Genomic DNA, 21,195 nt, shown 5'->3' with positions numbered 1-21,195 from the left:
TTGAGATGACCAGAGAGCTCTTTGTAACGCTTTTCTTGCAGGCAGGATGGACGGATGGACGAACGAACGGATGGATGGAGAGATGGACGGATGGATGAGATTTCTTCAAGTGTGTCAGTGTGCACCTACTTACTTGGATATTTTTGACGTTTCCCTTGATAACACGTTGCACAATGTCACTATGTGGCCCACATTTTAGAGCACACACACACGTCTAACGAGACCCATCGCAACTATTAACAGCATCATGGGAGATTTTTTAGACTACAGGTGTTTGAAAATTCTGGAGAATATCCAATTTCCAGTCTCACAAATGACACATAAATCGAATTGTTACTGAAAATCATGTATGGCACTTAAATAAGAAAATATACATTTTACTTGAATATTTTGTTTTTCTATCGTCAAGGCTGCTATCGTAGCGATGAAGCGAAGGCCGCCTCATTTGGCTATACGACAGAATCACGTGGGAGATAGGAGGCGCCCGGTGGGGCGATTACCTGGAATCGCTCGACAAATAAAACCAAATCGCAATCTTTCAAGGCCTTCTAAGCTTTAGTCATGTGTACAGTCGCTCCACTCGGGGGTCAGGGTTGCTGTCATGTGATGTAACCAGATGATGACAGAGTGTGTGTGTGTGTGTGTTGGGTCCTTGCCACTTTTAACCTTCTCATCTGCTGCGAGCAGTTATGAGCAAACCAGTGTGAGGGTGTCATCAAAACCTTGGACACACAACGTCAAGGTAATTTGACATACAGCATGTGTGTGTCTGTGGAGGGGGGCGACAACCCCCTCTTCCCGCCTATACACACACATATCCTTTCTTATTTTTAGCACAGATTGAGTTTCCACAGCCCTCCCGGCAGCCTGGAGCAGCTCCCGAGTGTTTGGCAGCCCGAGTGGATCGCGGGTCGGGAACGATGGCGCACCGACTTTAGTGCCAAGTCACTGCGATGCTCTGCTGAGGAATGAATACCAAATTTTACACCGTGGCAGGTAAGCGGAATCACATCGGGCATGCTTGTATTTGTAATCGAGATGTTAAATCGATCCTTTTTTTTAACCGTTCGTCTTCATTAATCTCTGTTTACAAGTTTGGATGCAATTTCTTTGGCTCAACACAGGATGGTGTTGAGCCAAAGAAATTGCATAGCTTTTCTTTTGTTTTCTTTTCTTTCTTTTCCTCCTTTAGATAAGGTGACATGAACGTGAAAAGATGCTGCAGCAGGATGAAGGTGAGGAGCAATAATTACCCCTCGTAAAGTCCTCCACTGGTCACTGATGACAATTTAATGATTTTAAAAGTTAGTCCTCCGAGTTTTTTTTACTTGTGTATGGAGGAAGTCATATATTGTGAGCTATATTTTGGAAGGGAAAAATATTTTTGAATAAAAAGACATTTAACCCAATTTTTTAGGGTGATATTGTTCCAGAAAACATATTTTTGATGAAAACTTTAACATTTTTAACCATTCTTATATTTTCCAGACCAAAAAAATGACATTTTGTAGACAGAAATTCTGAAACGGTGAGGTGAAGTGATGCAGTGAGATGATGTTAAGGAGCAACATTTCACTTCGTAAGTCCTCCGTTGGTTCTGCTGGCTTCGTTAGCTAAAGTACACTCTTCGTCAGAGGTTTGTTAGATTTATGATATCCATCTTGCGAGGACCACATTCTTTCCATGCACCTTAGGCTGCCCACCCTTGGACTTAAACGCATTATGTTATTGCCACTGTGTTGACATTTAGGAGGCTCTATGTGTGTCACAAATAGACTATTTATTAAGATCTCTTCCACGAAGGCTGGCTGGCAAAGGCCCACTGCCACGCATTTGAGTCACTTGACAAGAGTAGCAATTATAGCGACTGCACGACTCCAGGTTGAGCTGTAGGGGTCGCTGTTTTGCTTAGGTCGATAACATGTTATGTTTATTAGACTCACTACCGCGATAGTTGCAATATTTATTGTTGAGAAGTAGTACCTGAACTTAAATATTGCCAATGGTTTTCGTTAGTTGACTAGAACAAGTCATTTTGGAAATGTAGGTCAAGTGCTGCGTCCTTCCAACCTCCTGTTTGGCCTTTTGTCTTGTTTATTTGCATAGTATGGCACTCCATATGGATTTATAAAACACATAACTAGTTTTAGTGTTGATGAATAGAGTCAAAAACGAAGCAGAGTAGATCATTATGTCTGATCCTACACACATAAGCATATATTCGCATTTACACGCAAGCAAACTGAATGTTTTCGGAAAGTGGCTCGAGTTGCGGCAGACTGTTATTTCTAGGACCGAACCAAAAAGTTTACTAGGGGGAGGCTCGTCTTGTTATTCGATTTTTTGCTTCATCTAATGCTACAATGCTCTACTCTACATTAATTAATTTTCCATTTAGTTCAATTTACTATTCAAAGAAAAGCAAGTAGGGACAAAATCTGTCGCCAAGTAAGCCAATATTTTATAGTCTAATTCCCCACCCACCTACAAATACTAATGTTCGCGTTCGTTCGCCCGTCTCTGAGGCGACAGTTATTTCCCGGACTGAACCAACAAGTTTACTAGAGGGGTGCCCATTTTTCCGTCTTACTTTTTGTCTTATCTAATTACTCGTTGTTGGGTTACACACGAATAAATAGGTCATATATAAGATCTTACTATTCATCAAACTTTATATTTGGTGATTAAAGTTAAGAACAAGAAGTAAGTCAATTATTCATCGTCCTAATAACCCCTACGCAAACGCAAAATCATTGCGTTCGCCCCCCCCAGGCGACAACAGTCAGTAAGCTCATCCATTTAACTGTTCTCAGCTTTTCTTCTGCGATAACGCCTTTTATTTAGATGTTTTACATGTAAAAATGGTGCAAGTTGACTCCCTTTAGTTCGTCTTCCGACTTGTGGGGGGAGGGTAGATAACGGCGGCGGCTGCCCTCCCAAACAAAGAAGTCGACGCAGGGGTTTAGGAGAAGAAAAAGTTGGCCCAAACTTTCGTTTGGTGCTGCTAGCTTAGCCGGTGGAGTTGAACAGTTAGCCCCGGCGGATGCGCTCCTCGTCGGCGGGGCGAGCTTCCGCACCATCATGCTGATGTGCTCCGTTGAAAAAGTGGATTTTAACATCACGTCACGGGCCGTCGCTCGGCTCGTCTTCGAGGCCGAACACGACCACCGGAATGGGGGAAATTCGTCGAACGGCAGGTACGGCTTGAAGAGAAACAAGACGCTGAGTTTTTACTGGGTTCTTGGGGTAAACTATTAACGTGGTGCATAATAGTACGGGCTATCTTATATATGCATTGATTGTAAAGTCTATTTGCAAGATTAGGTTGGTCAAACATGTCCGTGCTAAGATTGTTCTTGTTCAAACACGAGAGCAAACAGTGCTTGCTCCACTGTGTCCCATAGTCACACGTACTGGTGGCCTTCATTGGGTGTTGTCTATATATTTTTAAGGATTTTTATTTTATTTTTAATTAAATTTTATCATAAGTCTATAACGCAGCGTTGCATTGACTTACGAATATATTCGTTCTATGATCACTACTCAAAACGCTCGTATCTCAAATCATCTTCCCCAATGAAATGTATGCATGGTGTGTGTGTTTGTTGTGTTTTATTGCTTCTTTTTGCTGGAATGTTTCCTATGACCTTGGTGAGCGTTCTCCCGCATGCACTTTGGAGCTTTCTTGGACTTGTTTTGAGTGTCCTCAAATGTCATGTAATACTCACAACAGGAAGTGGGTGCTCTCGAATTCCCCCCCCCCCCCCTTCCCTGCAATAAGGTCCTTGCCTTCCTGGCCTGGAGCAAGATTTCATTCCGGAAAAATCCATGTCATGTCGTCCGGGGTTGGGAAACTACAGCCTGTGGGTCAGTCATGGAGCTTTAAAGATACCCCAGAGAAATATTCGCGAGGACTTTTGTTTGTCATCAAATTGTTCCAGTTAATCCAATAAGATGAAGTCATTAGCTCAGTGGAGGACTTTATTGACATGTTCTTTATCTGAAGCTCCTCTTTGATAGCGAGTCCGCTGACAGCTTGCATTGTGAGTGCTGCAAAGTCTTTTCACCCCTCAGGTGTTTTACCTCCGAGTTCACAAAGATGACACTCGTGAAGCGACCGTGATGGCGGAGAGCTTTGAGGAAACCGTGCGTGGAAAGATGGTGGACGTCCCGAACACCACACGCTTATTGTGAAGAATGACGGAATTCTTCGGGATGGGATTTCCCACGGCGGCGCACTCGACGGGTCTGGATTTTTAACGAGCGTTCCCCGAAAACGATCATGTCCTCCGCTCGGCCCGTCCCGACACTGAGCATCCTACCCCCTTCCTCCGACACTGAATCCTGGTCCCGATCGCCCAGCCCCCGGCCCAACCGCACGGGCCGCCACCTGCGCTCCTACCGCACCGGCCGCAGCCGGACTAGGAAGCGGAGTGCGGACAAGCGCTCGGGAACCCCGCAGATTGTAATTGAGGAGGAAATTGGCCCTGCACCCTCTGAGGGCCCTCAGATAAGAAGTGAGGAGCAGGGCCGGGACCAGGACCTCCTGTTGCCGCCGTGCCAAACTTGGTCGCGTAGCCCCTCTCCCAGCCGGCGCTCTCGGTGGTCCCTCAGGAGCCTGCTGGGCAGGGACTCTGACTGGGACAGCTGCAGGTTAGTGTGCTAGACAGAGCAACCCTTGTGATGTCACTTTTGACCTTTCTTTTTTTTTTTTTTTAAAGCCATCATAGCATGCTGTAATTTTACGCAGATGAAGCGTAGCAGTGAAGGGAAAGGAATGACAGAAATGAAAGTGTGCTCTTGTTGCACAGTACAACAAGCCGGGAACAGAAGGTCTGCGCGACATGCTCTGTGGGAATTCTGTGGGTTCCTGTATGGAGGTCTGGAAACCAAACATAAGGGAGTCACTAACAGTTAAAGTCAAACTGAGCAGACATTGCTTTTGTCCATCGTTTAAATGTGTGGATCGTTATTTACAAGTCACTTAGTCAACTCAGTGAGGGTCACAACAAACCGGGAGGCGGGGCTGCAAGCACCCTTCTCCAGAATCATGACATCACCCTCGGCCAATCGGAGCTTGCCTCTCATCCGGTGATGTCACGCTGGCCCAATGGAAGGGGGTTCTGAATGGTGTGGGTGATTCCCCCCCCCCCCTCCCTTCTTCACGTCTTTCTGCATCAGCTTTATTGACTCCATACAGTACATTCTCTCAGCTCATGTATAATGTCCGCATTTTGTCCACTGCGGGGCATAGACGTAGAAGATCATTGTCAGTTTGTGAAATATGCAAAAAGAAATCCTATATACTGGATGCTTAAGATATGTTGGGGAAGTCAGGATAAATAATGATGTTTTACGAAAGCTATTAGTGGAATATGCGCAATACAAACGGGTGCGGCGTAAATGGGTTCAAATACAGTAGATTTAGATTTATTTTTTTTCTTTCTCAAATCCACAGGAAGTTGAAGCTACCGCCTGTTTTGCTTTCTGTCCAAGGACAAAATGGTGGGAATAAGACGAAAAGGGACCCGACCCCTGGTTAGTCTCAGAACCGCGTGGTCATTGCTTTCTTTGCCGCGATCTGAAAACGACGTTCTTGTTGTCAGGAAGGAAGAGGCTAGCGACTCATCATTTCCTGTCATTTTGACGGAAACTCTCGCGGTACTCAACAGGAAAGCAGATTACACGCAGAGAGACTGCTGGATTATGTTGTGTACTCTAATCCAGAGCGATGTACATAGATTGACGGTGATTTAAATCCAACAGCAATGAATTGTGAAAAATCTTAGACCACTCAAAAAAAAAAAAAAAAAACCAAATCTTATGGAAATAAATTCATTACTTGCGAATGTCACTTCACCAAACAGCTGTGTGATGTCATTTTCAGTCGACAGCAAGTGGCAAAATGGCCGCCCCGTGAGCCGCTTAGAAAAAGTTGGAAAATTTAGGATCCACAAACGCAGTATACATGAAAATGTCTTGTTTAGACTAGCGGGGTACATTTTTGAGTTGGACTCCTTAAATTGGAAAAATTGGGACTATGAGTCTGCTTTGTAACAACTACATGTGTGTAGTTAGCATGTCCGCTCTGGACAAAATGTATTGGGCCACATCCTAACACTTGCACCTTCTGATGACATCGGAGACTCTTGTCACTTGATGGTGACAGCAACTCCATCAGCATTGATTACCGTTTTTTTTCATGTATAATGCGCCCCCATGTATAATACGCACCCTAAACATGGCATGTCGATGCTGGAAAAAAGCCTGCACCCATGTATAATACGCACCCAAATTTTGACTCCTACTTAAGTCCGTGAACGTAAAATTATTTCAGAAAAAAGATCATCTTTGGGAACAACCGGATGTTATTCTGCCTGTCAGTATCACCGCGCATGCGCTAGCAAACTCGATAGCGAAGAAATCTTTGGGATTTGTGTAGGGTACATTGTGACAGCAAACGAGCAGGTGATCGAGCAAGCGTCTGATACCAGAGCATTGTGTTCGTATGGGGCGTGTTGGAAATGAACAGCAGAGAAGAAAGCGCATCTGTAATGGCGGCCTCCGTATCATATCCGGATTTTAAAAAAAAGAGAGAATTTTTTTGTACCCATGTATAATGCGCACCCCAGATTTTAGGACAATAAATTAGTTACATTTTGCGCATTATACACGGGAAAAAACGGTAATTGTATTTTAAGTGTGAAATCTAGACATATCTTTTCGGAGCTGCGTGTAGTGGGCTCTTATCTGTGGGCCCCCAGTCACCAAAATGTTTATCATAGCCCACCCACCCATCCTCCCTTCCTTCTGGGCATGAAGCCGCACCTCCTCCCCCATCTGTGCGCTGTGGGGATTACGGATGGACGGCAGCCCGTCGGCGGCTCATCCTGCGCAGGCAGCCGTCGTCTGTCCGCGAAGGGCGACGGCGATGGTGGGATACTAGCATCCCTCGCGTCCCCGCCGGATGTTCCCTCCAACCCGGCTTCAACGACGAGGAGAAGCGCTCGTTTTGTTTGTTTTTTCGGATCCCCTCTTGGGACCGTGAACACCTCATGACATGTTCGAGTAAGTCATTCGACGGCGGCTGGGATGAGAGGCGTTTCACACAGTCCCCCTTTTTGGAACGATTCGCATGCAATTACAACCAAAACGAACATTTTGACTCAATATCTCGCCATTCTTGCGCGTTATTTGTTCAAAACGCAAGTGGTGCGTTCACGTGAATCTCGGTCGCTCAGCGGTCATGCGGTCACAGACTTCCCCCACCCTCCTCTCGTCGCCGAGTACAGGAGCCTCCATCCCCCCTAAAAACGGTCTTTTTTTTTTTTTTTTTACAGTAAAACGAGCCCCCCATGTCACGGCGCCTCCATCCCGTGTGTTTTTGTTGGTTTCTTCGATCCACGTCGCTAGACACGATTGATGCTAATTTCTCCATGTTGCTTATTCGCTAGCCGTCGCTGTCCGAATGAATGGATTTACATCAGAGGTGACAAATTGTGAATATTAGTCTTATTATCGGACGTTATGAGTTTTTTGCGTTGTAGTTGTTGAGTGTCATCAGAAGCGGGAGCAGGTTGTAAACTAACGCTGACACCGATTCTCAGCACTAAGTCCCTATAATAGGCTTGTCAACATGGTAGGTAGGATTCAGCCATTGAATGTAAAGTTGATTTGTGGTACTTTACTCAATAAGGTCACAAATGAAGCAGCGATACACAGTCGTAAACATTGTCCTATCTGTGACATTCATGATTTGAACATTGCAAAGGCCGAAAATTTGCGTTGGGTCTCATTAAATTTTGCCTAATTTTATGCCTGATGAATGGTCATTGTTGACATGGTCAAATATTACATGTGCACTGCAAGCTGAGTGTTGATGGAGTGTTTGCCCGAATGTTTTTTTTTTGGTTGTTGCTCTGAATGTGGCGACTAAGCGCTCACTACTCCCCCAGCCTCAGTTCTGAGGCTTTCCATGCAAATCTCTTGTGCAATTTGCATGCAGGTCGTTTTATGTACTCTGCCAATGCAAACGCATCCAAATTGTACTTGTCGATCGAATTGTGCAAAGAAATAGAATGTCACCTAATGAAATGATCAGATAAACACTGGGGGGGAAAAATACTCTATTGCAATGACCTATAAGTTGTATAGCCAATTTTTTGAAAAAACTTTTTGGAGGGGTTAAGTAAAAATCAATAGCAAGTCGGCTTTTTATCGTATTTACAAAAGATGAGTCTTTCCATTGAGGTTCAAAAGAAATGTTTTTGAACCACAAATAGGCAATGTTTTGCGATAAAAGTCAAACTCTGCTTTTCACAAATGAGAAAAATGTACCAAAAAAAATCCAAATAGGGCACGAGAGTTAACGTTTAAGCTGATTTTTGCTTCGTGTTTTGTATGGACCTCGAATGTTTTGAGGCAGTCTCGTTTGAATGCGGGATCGTCCTCCTTATCAGTCCAAATTGGTTCAGGCTGATAAAAGTGCCCCCTGTGTGGCTTTCCCTTTGCATTTAGTGGCTATTGTCAAACAGGAAGCTCGCTCTTTGCCTTCTTGTTGCGTGCTCTTTGCCATCTAATGAAAAATTCACCTTTTTTTTTTTTTGTTCTGTTCTTTTTTTTGCAGCACCGCCAGTAACTCTCCACGCAGCACTCCAGGTAGCTCACCCTCCTTGCGTCGGCGGGTGCTTGGGGGCGGCCGGGCCAGCGAGAGCGAGGGAGGGGGGGAGAAGAGCAGTGGAGGAGGGGGAGGAGGAGGCGGGGGCTCAGACAGCCCCCTGCCGTCCATACCGTCGGCATCGTCGCTTACGTCGGCCTACCCGATTGCCTCGCGACATTTCAAGAGCAATGCCAAGGTGAGATTGCGAGGAGTACAGCTCCAAAAACATTCCAGTGTGATTTAGCGCCACGCGAGAACTTCATTTAATGAGCATCAACAAACTTTTTTTGTGAGACGAATATGTCACCCACATATTTATCGTTCTAATAATTGTCTTTGTCTTTGCAGAAAATGCAAAGCTGGTACAATGTGAGTATCCCTCTCCATTTTTTTTTTTTTTTTTTTTTGGGAGGGGTGTCTTCATTGATACCAGCCAAAGCTCCTTGTTCCTCTCCGTCAGGTCCTCAGCCCCACGTACAAGCAACGGAACGAGGACTTCCGTAAAATCTTCAAGAAGCTTCCAGACACGGAACGACTCATCGTGGGTGAGCACCGAAGAATCAGCGAGCGTCCTTGACTTGAGAGCTTTGGGTCCACTGAACTTTTTTTTTTTTTCTCTCCCCCAACCCCCCCCCGCAGACTACTCGTGTGCTCTCCAGAAAGATATCCTGCTTCAGGGTCGCCTGTATCTGTCTGAGAACTGGCTTTGTTTCTACAGCAACATATTCCGCTGGGAAACCACTGTGAGCGCTCGCTTCGTTATTTGCGGCTCGCTCGTCGCCGATAAAAGTCACACGCACATACTTCAAGACGCAGCAGCCGTCCGTAGCAAAACCATACGCTACGTTTCTGACTTTGCAGATCACTATCCTGCTGAAAGACGTGACCTCCATGACCAAGGAGAAGACGGCCAAGCTCATTCCCAACGCCATCCAGATCAGCACGGACAATGAGAAGGTCGGCCTTAACTCGCAGGCGCTTATTCGATAAGAGTCCGTCTAAAAAAAAAACAAGCCGAGTCGGCGCCTTAGGACAGCGAACTGATCTTTTCCTTCCTTCCCGTTGAAACGCTCAGCACTTCTTCACCTCTTTTGGCGCGCGGGATCGCAGCTTTATGATGATTTTCCGCCTGTGGCAGAACGCGCTGATGGACAAGGTACGAGCGATCAGCCGCTCACCGCTTTGACTCGCTTAGTACAAACGGGCCGGTCATGTGAGAGTAATATTTTCTACATGGTTGCAGTCGTTGTCCCCCAAAGAATTGTGGCATATTGTGCACCAGTGTTACGGCACCGAGCTGGGCCTCACCAGTGAGGACGACGACTACGTCTCCCCGACCGCCGAGCACATGAACGGCCTGTTGTGAGTGACCGACCCTCAAAGCAAACTGTTGGCATCATCCCGGTCGGTCAATAAAGTCGCCCGTTCCCGTCGTCGTACCAGGCCCGGAGAAGAGTCCGTGTCCGTCACCGATCTTCTGGACCTGAGCTCGGTGTCGCTTCCCTCCTCGGGCAGCTCCCCTCCTCCGCTGGTACCGTGCGCTCAGGCCAGCCCCCCCTCGGCGAGCTACGGCGCGGCAGCCTCGTCCCCGCCCTCCTCTGCTGCCTGCTGCCTGCCCATCGAGGTGCCGGCCCCGGCGGGTCGCCGGCTCAGCTCGGATCCCCCGGAGCCGAGCCCGCCCAGCTCCCACGGCTCGGTGGCGTCCGCCGCGCTCACCAATGTGAGTGTTGTCATTTGTGTATATTCTCACAGTGCGTCCTGGAATTTGCCTGTGAGCGTCCGCTGCGCTTTCGAAAGCAGCGCAGTGGCAACGGCGAGCGGGCTGGCTCCGCCTCCCCTTAAGAGTCGTACGACGATGGCCCGTTTGCTTTCCCCCTCAGAACCCGGAGGAAGGCGGGGACAGCCTGTCCGAGGCAGCCGCTCACATGCTGCCCCTGCCCAACACCAGCCTGGGAAACCTCTCCTCATTGGACGCCACCAACGACGAGGACCTGCCCACCGACCCCAGCAACTCGTCCGACACGCAGGAGGAGAGTGAGTGGCCGGTTCGAACGACACGTTTTTTTCCACCCCGTCACAAGACACCAATTGCAAACGTCCAACCTTCAGGTGAGGTGGAGTCGTTCTGCGTGGATCTGAACGGGCGGCTGCACGTCAATACGGCCGTGCGAATGAGCGTGGACAAGCTACACGACCTGCTCTTCTCCGCCGACACGCACTTCATCCGCCACCTTTTCTCGCAGCGACATTTTACCGGTCGGTACACAATGCTTCTTGGAAAGGACTTTTTTTTGGGTCATGCTATTATAGCCTCCCTCCATTGTCACTTGTTGAGCGTTCTTTCCGTCCTTTGAAATGAGGACAGCGCGAGTGGATTCGGCCAATGGGCCGGCGAGGAACACTAATCGGGGCATGTGACCTGGCTCTTCTTTTCACTCCATCTTCATCTGCGGGCCTTCCTGTTTTCCATCCTCAAAGCTTTCACAATGATCTTTTGCTCTGGCAGACCTGACGGTGGGCGAATGGCAGCGGGATGGCGCCAGCGGGACCACCAGCCGCGTGCTCAGCTACACCATCGCCCTCAACAACCCCCTGGGGCCCAAGACCGCCCCTGTGGTGGAGACCCAGGTAAGACCCTCAGTCGTCAGAGTTCGAATGCACCGGCCCAACGTCCGTCCTCCCTTGTCTAGACGCTGCACAAGAGCAGCGCTCAGGGCGAGTGCTACGTGGTGGACTCCGAGGTGATCACCTCGGGAATCCCGTACCAGGACTACTTCTACACGGTCCACAGATACTGCCTCACCTCCATCAGCAAGAACAAGAGCCGCCTCAGGTGACTTTAATAGAACCCCCACCCCACCCTCGTGAAAGTTCTCTCAACAATTGCTTCTCGCTCTAGAATTTCGTCCGACATCTGCTACCGGAAGCAGCCGTGGAGTCTGGTCAAAGCTCTCATTGAAAAGAACACGTGGAGCGGGATTGAGGAGTACTACCGCCACATGGGTCAGTCAGTCAGTCAGTCAGTCAATCAATCAGTCTGCCAAGCGGCACCACCACCGACTTCCGTGCAAACAAATCTTTTTCTTCCTCCTCGCCAGAGAGCGAAGTGTGCAAGCTGGAGACGCTGCTTCAGTCCGAAGTGAGCGTGGTGACCGCCGGGGACGTCACCAGCGCCGGCGAGACCACCAAGACTCCGCCGGCCCTGCGACGGCGTAAGCGCACCTGCTCGCGCCGCCAAGGAGATGGAGGGGGCGGCGCCGAGCGCGGAGACAGGGCCGTCGGGGAGGAGCGAGAGCGCAGGGACGGCGGTTAGTCCGCTGCCGTTGACGATCTCGACCGTACTGTCTTGATTTGAGAGTCAGCTTTTTTTTTTGTAGGTGCTCAGTATAAGAAGTTGGGAGAGCGCGCCCGTGGCGGAGCACAGAATAGCGTCTCCACCATCCTCCTCATCGTCAGCTTCATGTAAGTAACAACTTAGGTGATTGATTCGTTGACTAACTCGACTTATTTGATAAAAAAAAAATAAAAAAATCGCAATTAATACGTCAAGGCTTACAGTTTGACGATGCCTTTCCTGGGCATCTTCTCTTTTTTTTGTCTCTCCTTGTGCGTGGCTTTGTAGGATCTGTATCAGGTGCAGTATCAAAGGCTTTTATGTACTCGCTCGCTCTGCCGTTGCACACTTGATTACAGGAAATCTCCGACTTGAACAAATTGGACTCATGCGATTAATCGAGCGCAAACGTATTGATATTTCCTGTAATGAAGTCCCACTGTGACGTGAGTGCACACAAAAGTGCTTGTGAGCCACTTTCATGTGCTTCTCATTATCATTTAAACCATGCACACACAGGCTTTTTTTTTTTTTTTTTTAAACCATAGTTCGCTCAATTGTGGCCAATGCCAGTCATTTACAATGTATAAGATTTATAGTATTTTTTTTCTCTTATTGTAGTCTCATGTTAGTTCTTTAAACATCATAATTTAATAATGATCTTGTTTACATTCACAAATTTTTTTTACCTATTTCCACTTTTTTTCCAGAATTTATTCTCCATGCCTTGCTGAAAATTCCTCTATCCGGGTGTGCTCGGGCAATGCCATGTATAATACAAATGTATTGCTTTGGTACCACCTTGTGGCATCTATAGGGAATTACAAACCCTTTTTTTCGAGTGCCAATTTCCCATAGATGTCATCTCGCTGTCAGTGTTATGTGCTTGGTGGAAACAAGTTCTTCAGTGTCGACTATCGTTCTTGATCCACCATGTGTGTGCGTGTTTTTTTTTCTGATCAGCCTGGTGGTGCTGGTGGCGCTCAACATGCTGCTTTTCTACAAGCTCTACGCTCTGGAGAGGGCGGCACACACGCTGGAGACGTGGCACTCGTACTCACTGGCGGACAGGTGAGCTTATCCGGAAACTTCTTTTGAGTTGACTCTTGTTACATCAAACTTGAGTCATGGAATCAATGGACTTGCTCTCTAACGGTTTCCTTCCGCACCGTCAGTCCTCTTCCTCAGACGGCAGGAGAGTGGGCTCAGGTGTTGCAGCTCCAGAGACAGTTCCACCAGGCGCAGCTCAGCAAGTGGCAGCAGATTCTACAGTCATCCGTGGCTCTTCTTGACCAGGTGTGTGTGTGTGTGTGTGTGTCCATCCTCAAAAGTAACAGTGCATTGCACCTTCCCTAAAACTTGCATTCTCTGCTGTTTCACTAGATGAAGCAGTCACTTGAAAAACTCCACCAAGGCATCGCCGTCCCCGGGGTCCACCAGGACCAGCCGGCCGAGACGGACTCGTGAGCCCAGCCTTCACGGTACCGTCAACACCCCACATCCAATACCGACCCACCTACACGGATGGTCCACCTTTACAGAACGGAAAGAAAAAAAAAAAACCACCAGGGAACTATATGAACCACTTTTCACCTGTTTGACTTGAAAACCACACGGCCCTGTGGTGACTCAGCAATAGAACTCGGATGGAGGCCCACAGGTGGGCCCTCCAAAACGCCACGTCACAGAATCACACTGAATTTTTTTGCTTTTGTTTTCCAACATCTTCCCACGCCATTTTTTGTACTTCCAAGTTGGCGTAAATCTTGGGATTGGATGTTTTAAAAAGAAATGGGACATGAAGACAAGTTTGTTAGTCAAGACCGTTACAGTATTTAATGCCCAAGCCCGGCCGGCCCTCCCCGTGCTCCCATTGGCTGTCGAGAGGGGGCCCCAGCCCGGTAAGGGATGTAGTACAGATTGTTCTTGAATGTTTCATAGTAGGATATAATGTCAACAATAATAATGATTATCATGTGTGTGCATCCACGAGAAGTCCACGTTACATTTCATTTTTGTATTAGCGTTCTTTTCCTGCTATTTTTCCGAAACCTCATTCGCTTGCCAATCATAAAGGACCAACCGGAATTCCGCGACGGAACAAAAGGGAATTTCTCGTATGTAATACATTTCTCCCACCTCTCTTTCTTTTTTTTTTTTTAATTGTCACGTCCCCAACTCCTTTTATTTCCCCACTCACCTCTATCACTCTATCTTTCCTGACCTCCCTCGTTCCCTCCAGTTTGTTACGGCCCTGCTGTGCATGGCCGACCGCACACGACAACAAAAAGGGTGTATTATTTATTTTGGGAGGGGTGCGGAGACGAAAATGTACTGTGAAGATGTGATTGTGCACACGGAGAGAAATGGAAAAGAAAAAAAAATGCAACAAGTCCTGGCTCTTTGTGTGTATGTGTGCGTCTTTACTACATTTATGAAAAAAAATCTCATGAGCTTCAACCAAAAACTTCATGGGAAAATATTTGAAAAAATCTTTGATACCATTTAATGTTGATAACAATTAAATATGAATAATATCAAATAAAATTTGAAAATGTATATTGCAAATTGTATTGTAGTAAATTATAAGCTATATTTGAAATAATTTAAGTATTTTCTTCCTGTTTAAATTTCAGATTTTTTAATATAAAAAAATAAATGTGATGTTTTTTATTAGCCAATAATTGTGTAGGCCGCAGCCCTTAAAATACGCATAAACCCAGTGACTAACTTTACATTCTATTTTATTATGTTTTCATTCAGTGAAGTGTTATTTCTGTTGGGAAAAAAAAGCAGGTAAGAAAAAGTAATGAACGCTATTGTACTTCAAATATTTGCACTTGATTGAAAGTACACAAACACGTTGTTAGTGAACATTTTTTCTTTCAAGCCCCTTTTTCCTTAGAACTCTCAGCCTAATGGTATATGCTCTATTTTCCAACATTGTTGTAAAAATAAATCCGATATTTCATACACGGTCGTCTTGTTTTATTTTTGCCCCTTTTCCTGTTAGGCGGTGCTATGCTGCCCTCTAGCGGCTACTATTAAAATAACTAAAACACGCGCACAGTCGGATAAAGTGGCTGAAATGGAGCGTCACACTCCTGTCCTGGCGTGTTGTCGCGGAGGAGACGGTGATGCTGAAGGTGGATGTGAAAATCCATTTCTGCGCCAGCACTTTCCCACTCTGAGGTCAAACACAACAAAAACATGAAACACATTTCCCATTAAACTCCGTTTGACGTGTAAATTTCACAAGAGTTATGGAAATAAAAGGGAAAATAAAAAGACGTATTATAGGCGGTATGGTGGATTTCTGCCTACCATGTGTTAATCTGCCTCCTGCGCATCGGCGCAGTTGTCTTTGTTTTCAGACGCTACGGCTAAATACTCATCCCTGAGGCGACGAGGAGAAAGGAGGATCAGCAGCAGGAAGGAGAGAAAGAGTCAAGCCGGTTGAAAGAATCCAAGATCAGTACGTGCATTGTTTTCATTCATTGAGTAGCTGAAGCATGACATCACCAAAAATGTTCCTTTGCAAAATCGATCCACTCCAACTATTTGCATGAAAATGTGCGTTGACTCACGCGCTCTCCCTCAAGGCCTCCTCGCCGGCCGCTGAGATCTTTCTGTAGCAGTAGATCATCTCCACCAGAAGCCACAGCTGAAGACCGATGATGGCCACGTACATCATCACCTCGGACAAAATGGACGCTATGCCCCTCGTCACTGACGCATGAAGGAACAGCATAGGTGAGTTTCTCTTTCTATGGTTAGCATCACCCCCGAAAAAAAAGAGGTCAAGGGCGCATACTTTTGGGCACCACGCGTACGTTGATGATCTTGCTGGTGTTGGAGCGGAAGGTGTAGTCGTTGTAGACGAGCACACGGCTGAAAACGCACTTGTAGCGGCCCGTGTCGTTGAAGGTGATGTTGGTGATGTAGATGGAGCCGTCCTGGAGGTCCAGCGTCCGTCTGCTGCCGCGCCACTGCACCCGCGACGTAAAGCGCTCGTCCGAAATCCAGCCCCGCTCATTCCCGTAGCTGTACACCTACGGGGGAAATAACAAAACACAACATTCATTCCAAAGTTTCATTTTTTGATTCCTTCTAAAGGGATCCATTTCTTTTGAAAAATTGGCAAAGAGGAAATTTTACATTTTTAATTCTTTTTCAAACAAAGAAACTGTTCATGTGTATATATGTTTTTGTTATTACATTATATATGCAACATTTGTAATTTAAATGACATCCGTTTACATCTTTTAATTTAAAACATTGACAAGCTTTGGGTTTTAAAATGTTCATTTTAATTTCAAAATGTGACATTTTTTTTCCAATGGTTTCTTTTCAAAAGACCTAATGTGTAAAATATGGTTGTGATGTCACTTAGGTCATTAAAAATTTCAAATGCATTCGAATCTTTCAGCCATTTGAAAAAATAACATTAAATTTAGTAATTCAAAAACAAATATTCTAAAAATAAATAAATACAATTGAACATTTGAAAAAAGAGCTCATGTCCAAACTGAATTTCACATAAAATTCCAATGGTTTCTTTTCAAAAGACAATGTGCAAAATCTGGTTGTGATGTCACTGAGGTCATTAAAAATTTCAAATGTATAGAAAATGTTTTAGCCATTTGAAAAAGTAACATTAAATTTAGTCATTTAAAAACAAATATTCTAAAAATAAATAAATACAATTGAACATTTGAAAAAGAGCTCATGTCCAAACTGAATTCCACATAAAATTCAAGTTGTAATTTTGCATATTGTATGAATGAAATAATTGCATTTCCTATTTGATTCAATGAATCCCATCCCTGCGTGACTGACGTGCGAGAAGTCGGCGTCGCCGGCGGCCTTGAAGAGCCAGGTGACGCTGGCCGTGGCCATGACCTCGCCCCTCCTCTTACACGAGATACAGCCTAGCTTGAAGCCTTGGTTGGCCACCGCCTCCGTGTCTGAGTCCACCTCCACGCATGCGCCCGCGCACACGCCCGCTGAAAAGAAAAACGGAAAACAAGCTCGTCACCCCCTGACAAATATTGCCTTAATTATGACAGTAGTTTTTTCCATGTATAATGCGCAAAATTTAACTACCGTATTTTCCGGCCTATAAGGCGCACCGGACTATAAGGCGCACCTTCAATGAATGGCCCATTTTAAAACTTTATCCTTATATAAGGCGCACCGGACTATAAGGCGCACCATTAATGCATCATGTCAGATTTTTAATCCAAATCAAATCATTCTCCATTTTATCTTTTTTATTTAAACTTCAGACAGAACAAATGACTTTATAATCATAAAATAATGATCCATCGTCTTTTTGAGTCATGATTCATAGTCTTCAGCGGGCCACTTATGATTGATTTCATGACACAATGCTTTGGGCCAGTTTAAATTTAGGAATTTGGCCCATATATAAGGCGCACTGTTGGTTTTTGAGAAAATTTTAGGTTTTTAGGTGCGCCTTATAGGGCGGAAAATACGGTAATTTATTGTCCTAAAATCTGGGGTGCGCATTATACATGGGTACAGGCTTTTTTCCAGCATCAACATGCCATTTTTAGGGTGCGCATTATACATGGAAAAAAACGGTAATCCACTGTGCATGCATCTGCCCATGAAAGTCATTTTTATATTCACGCATCATTCATAATTTCATAACACATGGAGCACAACATCGATTTATGAGTAGGTCAACAACAATAACAATAGCAATCAAGCAGGCAGGCAGGCAGGCAGGCTGCGGGCCGCTCAATGTCAAAAGCCTTTTTCTGCTGACACGGTAAAAATGATGTAACCAGACAGCGACCAACACGTATGTGAACACCGCATCAAAAATGTCAGCGTTACGTAATCGAGGATTACGCAACAGATATTCTCGAATTTGCCATGCGCCAGCTCACTAAGCCGTTAGACGGAATTATGCGTGACCTTAAATGCACACAAGTGTTTTTGGATGTCTAATTGTGATGCAATGTGTCTCACAAATATACGATAGTGATGTTTGTCTCAAATCATTTTGGGACCGTCGTAGTCCATTTCGTTTCCTACTCAATTGTCTGGCAACATGTTTGAGCCTTATGAAATCTGCCTAGCAACAAGTGGCCAATGAAACGTGACAGTGGGAAAAATTGGCTTATTCATTTATCATAATTTTTTCAAAAAATGGCACCTTGACTTATGAGTTCAATTTGTTCCGTGGCCATCCCCTAGTGGTGTAATGACATTTTTGTTAAGAAATAAAAAAATAAAGATAATAAATCATGTTGGACCTCCCATATACACAAATGGGAAATGCCAAACCTCTGTGACATTTCGCCAAATTCCGAGCTAGCTTGAAACTTTCCACGAGGACAACGAACCACTTGAGCGAATGTTTGCGTCGCCTTTCCTCCTCCCAACTTTGCTTTGGGACAATGAATGAGACTGTGGGACGGCATAGCCATCGTTAGGGAGGGTGAAGCGTTGATTCATGGGCTGGAACCACCAATGGATTCATTAGTGAGGTCACAAGGTGGCCTAGCATCAATTTGATAGATGCATCCGTCTGGCCAAGATGTTCTCTGCGTGAGCTGCATTCATAATGTCCATTTGGCCTTGAACGGACACACACACACACACACAGGAAGTTGTGCGTCATCCGTGCTGATGGAACATAAAGGATGACTGTACTTTTTTTTTTTGTTTTTTTAAAGATCTTCACATCTATTGACGATTACACTTGAGCCAATGAGACCTAACGTGGGCTGACTCTTGTTATTTTTTAAGATGAATTCAGAAATTAATAGAGACTGGACTGGTCAGCATTTCTTATGAATTAAAAACTACATGATATAAATATTGATTTAAATTTCATTAAGATATCCGAACTGTGAATTAATTCTGTTTTTAAGTTGTTTATTCCGAATTTTTGTTTCGACTTTTTCAAATATATTTTTGATTTAATATTCATCCATTGAACTTAACGTTTTCTTAACATCTGATTGCGCAAACGTCATCTAACACTTCATATTACCATCCTTGCGTTCTCCTTGTTAATATTTGATGCATGTTAATTGCGGCTGTTGACTTTTTTCCACGTCACGCACACGCGTCAAGATTTAAAAGGCTGCTATTTTTAATCAAGCCTCCTTCTTATGAGCTCTCATCCAATTTCCTGCCTGATCCTCGCCTCCGTGTCCAGATGTGCTCTCGTCATGACGGGGATTTTATCAGTTTGAAAGAAGAAAAAAAAGAAAAAATGAAACCCTCCACCTTTGCCAGGCAGTGCAAACAGTGGAAAAAGTCTCAAGAGTCAGAAGGTACCACCAGATGGCGCCAGAGCAATACTTTTATACTAGACATGGTTTTGGCCTAAGCTAACAAAACATAGAAAAGGTGAGTTTTAACGGCTGGAAAAGAAAAGGATGAAATACAGTTAATATACGCTTGTGGTGTTACCATGGTAACGCAGATACAGGAGCTACTCACCTTGAAGCACCATGAGGAGGACCAACGGTATAAACATCACCAAGGCAGACATGTTACTGATGTTCAAAGCCTCCAAAAAATGTGTCCCCACCAAAAAAAAAAAAAGTGGGACAAACAAAAGCAGGATTTTAGCGATCACCTCCCAAATGTTTCTCAGCAGCAGTGTCCAATTACAGAAGAAGAATCACTCCGGGTGTCGCCTTTCAACCACTCCTCAATTATTCAAAATGGATCTTCACACTCTTCTTTTTCTTCCATTTTCTTGTTGGAAAATAGTGTTAACTCGTTCTTTGGCTTTTTTAATTTGCATTGTAAAAAGCAATGTGCAAAAAGTTGATTAAAGTAGATTACATCAAATGGAAGAAGTCAAAATGAAAGTGCTCAACTCACTTCAGCGTAGTTCCTTGGATCCTAGAAGATTGCGGTGAAGCCCTCCCTACCTTTGTCCATCTGAAGTGCCTCCACTTGGCGCCAAAGCACTACTTTTATTGCAAACAAATACTTTTGCCTGAGGGCAAAATCAATGAATAAGAGAGGATAGGTTATCCCCCCCCCAAAATGAGCCTGGGTTGTTCAACAAATAATTCCGAGGATCTCGCCTGCAAAGATGAAAAAGCTGCGGGTTGACGTTTCACTTTCAGCAAGTTTCTAAACATGAAACCAGCCTTAAAGTGTTCTGCAAGTCAGCCAAAGATCTCCAAACGGCTCAAATGGGATTTAAAATGCACGCCGCTGTCAAAATGTCCTCTATTGGGAAGCAAAATTCTCACATGATGGTCCCGAGGTGTTCGAATCCCATCCATAATGCCAGATGTTCCTACTCGGTTTCACTTTCGGATAGAAGTCCATGAAATAGAATCCAGGAGACCCGAGGCAGGAGAGGACACAAAAGATCAGGAGGCTCGCTGGCGGACATGCCGGTCCGTGTGGAGGGATGCTGTGCTGATCCTGTCATTGGGATGGGGGAGATGAGGGAGGTCGGGTGGGGGTGATGTGATGCAACCAAGACGTGGGATGAGCATGAGGGAGAGGTGACAGGGCGTTGTCATGGTGACGGGGATTTGGCGAGAGTGGCCGTCTCCTGACTTCTATTAACTGCATAGATGATGCTGTTGCGTGTTACAGCAACTTTGAAGGACTCACAGAGAGTCCGTGTGTTTTTTCCTTTTGTTTTTTGCACCTTTCATTTTTAACATTTTTATCATCTGACCTCTATGTCTTTGTTGTTTATTCTTTCTCCAATGCTAGCAGCTAGAATTTCTCTCTATTGCAAATAGAATCCAAATTCTAAAAGAACAGGCCCATTTTTCGAACTTGTTTTCCTCTTAAATGAAACGGGTTTTTTTCCGTCTAAATTCAGACCTCCTGTAATTCCACAAAATGTCGGCTAGAGGGCAGTATCAATAGATATATTACGATGGTATTGATTTTATGTTGAAATTAGATTTTATAAAAGAAAATACAATACAAGAACATAAATGGCACAACGAAAACACTAGAAAAAAATAACGTAAATAAATATTAATACCCCCCCATAATTATCTGCAAATTCTTATGTTGATTATTTTTCATTCAAACTTCTTCCGATTAAAACAATATCAAGAATTTATATATTTCAAAAGTATAGCTCAGCTGATAGAATTACGTTTACAGTAGCCCAGGTTATGTTTCCCAATTTGTCGTGACGTCGCGAGACTACATCACCCACAATCCTCTT

At 44.9% G+C, this 21,195-nt stretch overlaps 2 protein-coding genes across 8 annotated transcripts; one reads left to right on the top strand and one right to left on the bottom strand.

Annotated features, from left to right (window-relative positions):
* The first annotated feature begins 40 nt into the window (after positions 1 to 40).
* Positions 41 to 14,966, top strand: gramd1a (GRAM domain containing 1A). Of its 7 annotated transcripts, none has more exons than XM_061288116.1 (22): positions 41 to 742; positions 835 to 996; positions 1,193 to 1,235; positions 4,075 to 4,653; positions 8,627 to 8,855; positions 9,008 to 9,028; positions 9,120 to 9,204; positions 9,299 to 9,402; positions 9,521 to 9,616; positions 9,735 to 9,815; positions 9,903 to 10,021; positions 10,103 to 10,379; positions 10,540 to 10,693; positions 10,769 to 10,915; positions 11,166 to 11,287; positions 11,350 to 11,492; positions 11,559 to 11,662; positions 11,758 to 11,967; positions 12,037 to 12,121; positions 12,957 to 13,064; positions 13,169 to 13,289; positions 13,377 to 14,966. In XM_061288116.1, the coding sequence occupies exons 4-22, from the start codon at positions 4,283 to 4,285 to the stop codon at positions 13,458 to 13,460; spliced, it is 2,661 nt and encodes an 886-aa protein (XP_061144100.1). In that variant the 5' UTR covers positions 41 to 742; positions 835 to 996; positions 1,193 to 1,235; positions 4,075 to 4,282; the 3' UTR covers positions 13,461 to 14,966. The 7 variants fall into 7 exon arrangements, with proteins under 7 accessions (XP_061144100.1, XP_061144104.1, XP_061144101.1 ...); XM_061288120.1 differs by having other exon boundaries at positions 111 to 742; positions 9,942 to 10,021; XM_061288117.1 differs by having other exon boundaries at positions 111 to 742; positions 1,125 to 1,235.
* On the bottom strand, positions 14,075 to 20,397 carry LOC133160468 (sodium channel subunit beta-1-like). The gene is made up of 6 exons (XM_061288153.1): positions 19,479 to 20,397; positions 16,833 to 16,999; positions 15,808 to 16,045; positions 15,581 to 15,722; positions 15,318 to 15,390; positions 14,075 to 15,180 (listed from the first exon to the last, which is right to left on the bottom strand). Exons 1-5 carry the CDS (start codon positions 19,528 to 19,530, stop codon positions 15,324 to 15,326), a joined length of 666 nt encoding a protein of 221 aa, XP_061144137.1. The 5' UTR covers positions 19,531 to 20,397; the 3' UTR covers positions 14,075 to 15,180; positions 15,318 to 15,323.
* Between the last annotated feature and the right edge of the window lie 798 nt (positions 20,398 to 21,195).

Source organism: Syngnathus typhle, linkage group LG10 (genome assembly GCF_033458585.1).
Source record: "Syngnathus typhle isolate RoL2023-S1 ecotype Sweden linkage group LG10, RoL_Styp_1.0, whole genome shotgun sequence".
Lineage (NCBI taxonomy): Eukaryota > Metazoa > Chordata > Actinopteri > Syngnathiformes > Syngnathidae > Syngnathus > Syngnathus typhle.
The sequence above is the reverse complement of the archived record's forward strand: the minus strand, read 5'-3'. Positions and strand labels throughout refer to the sequence as shown.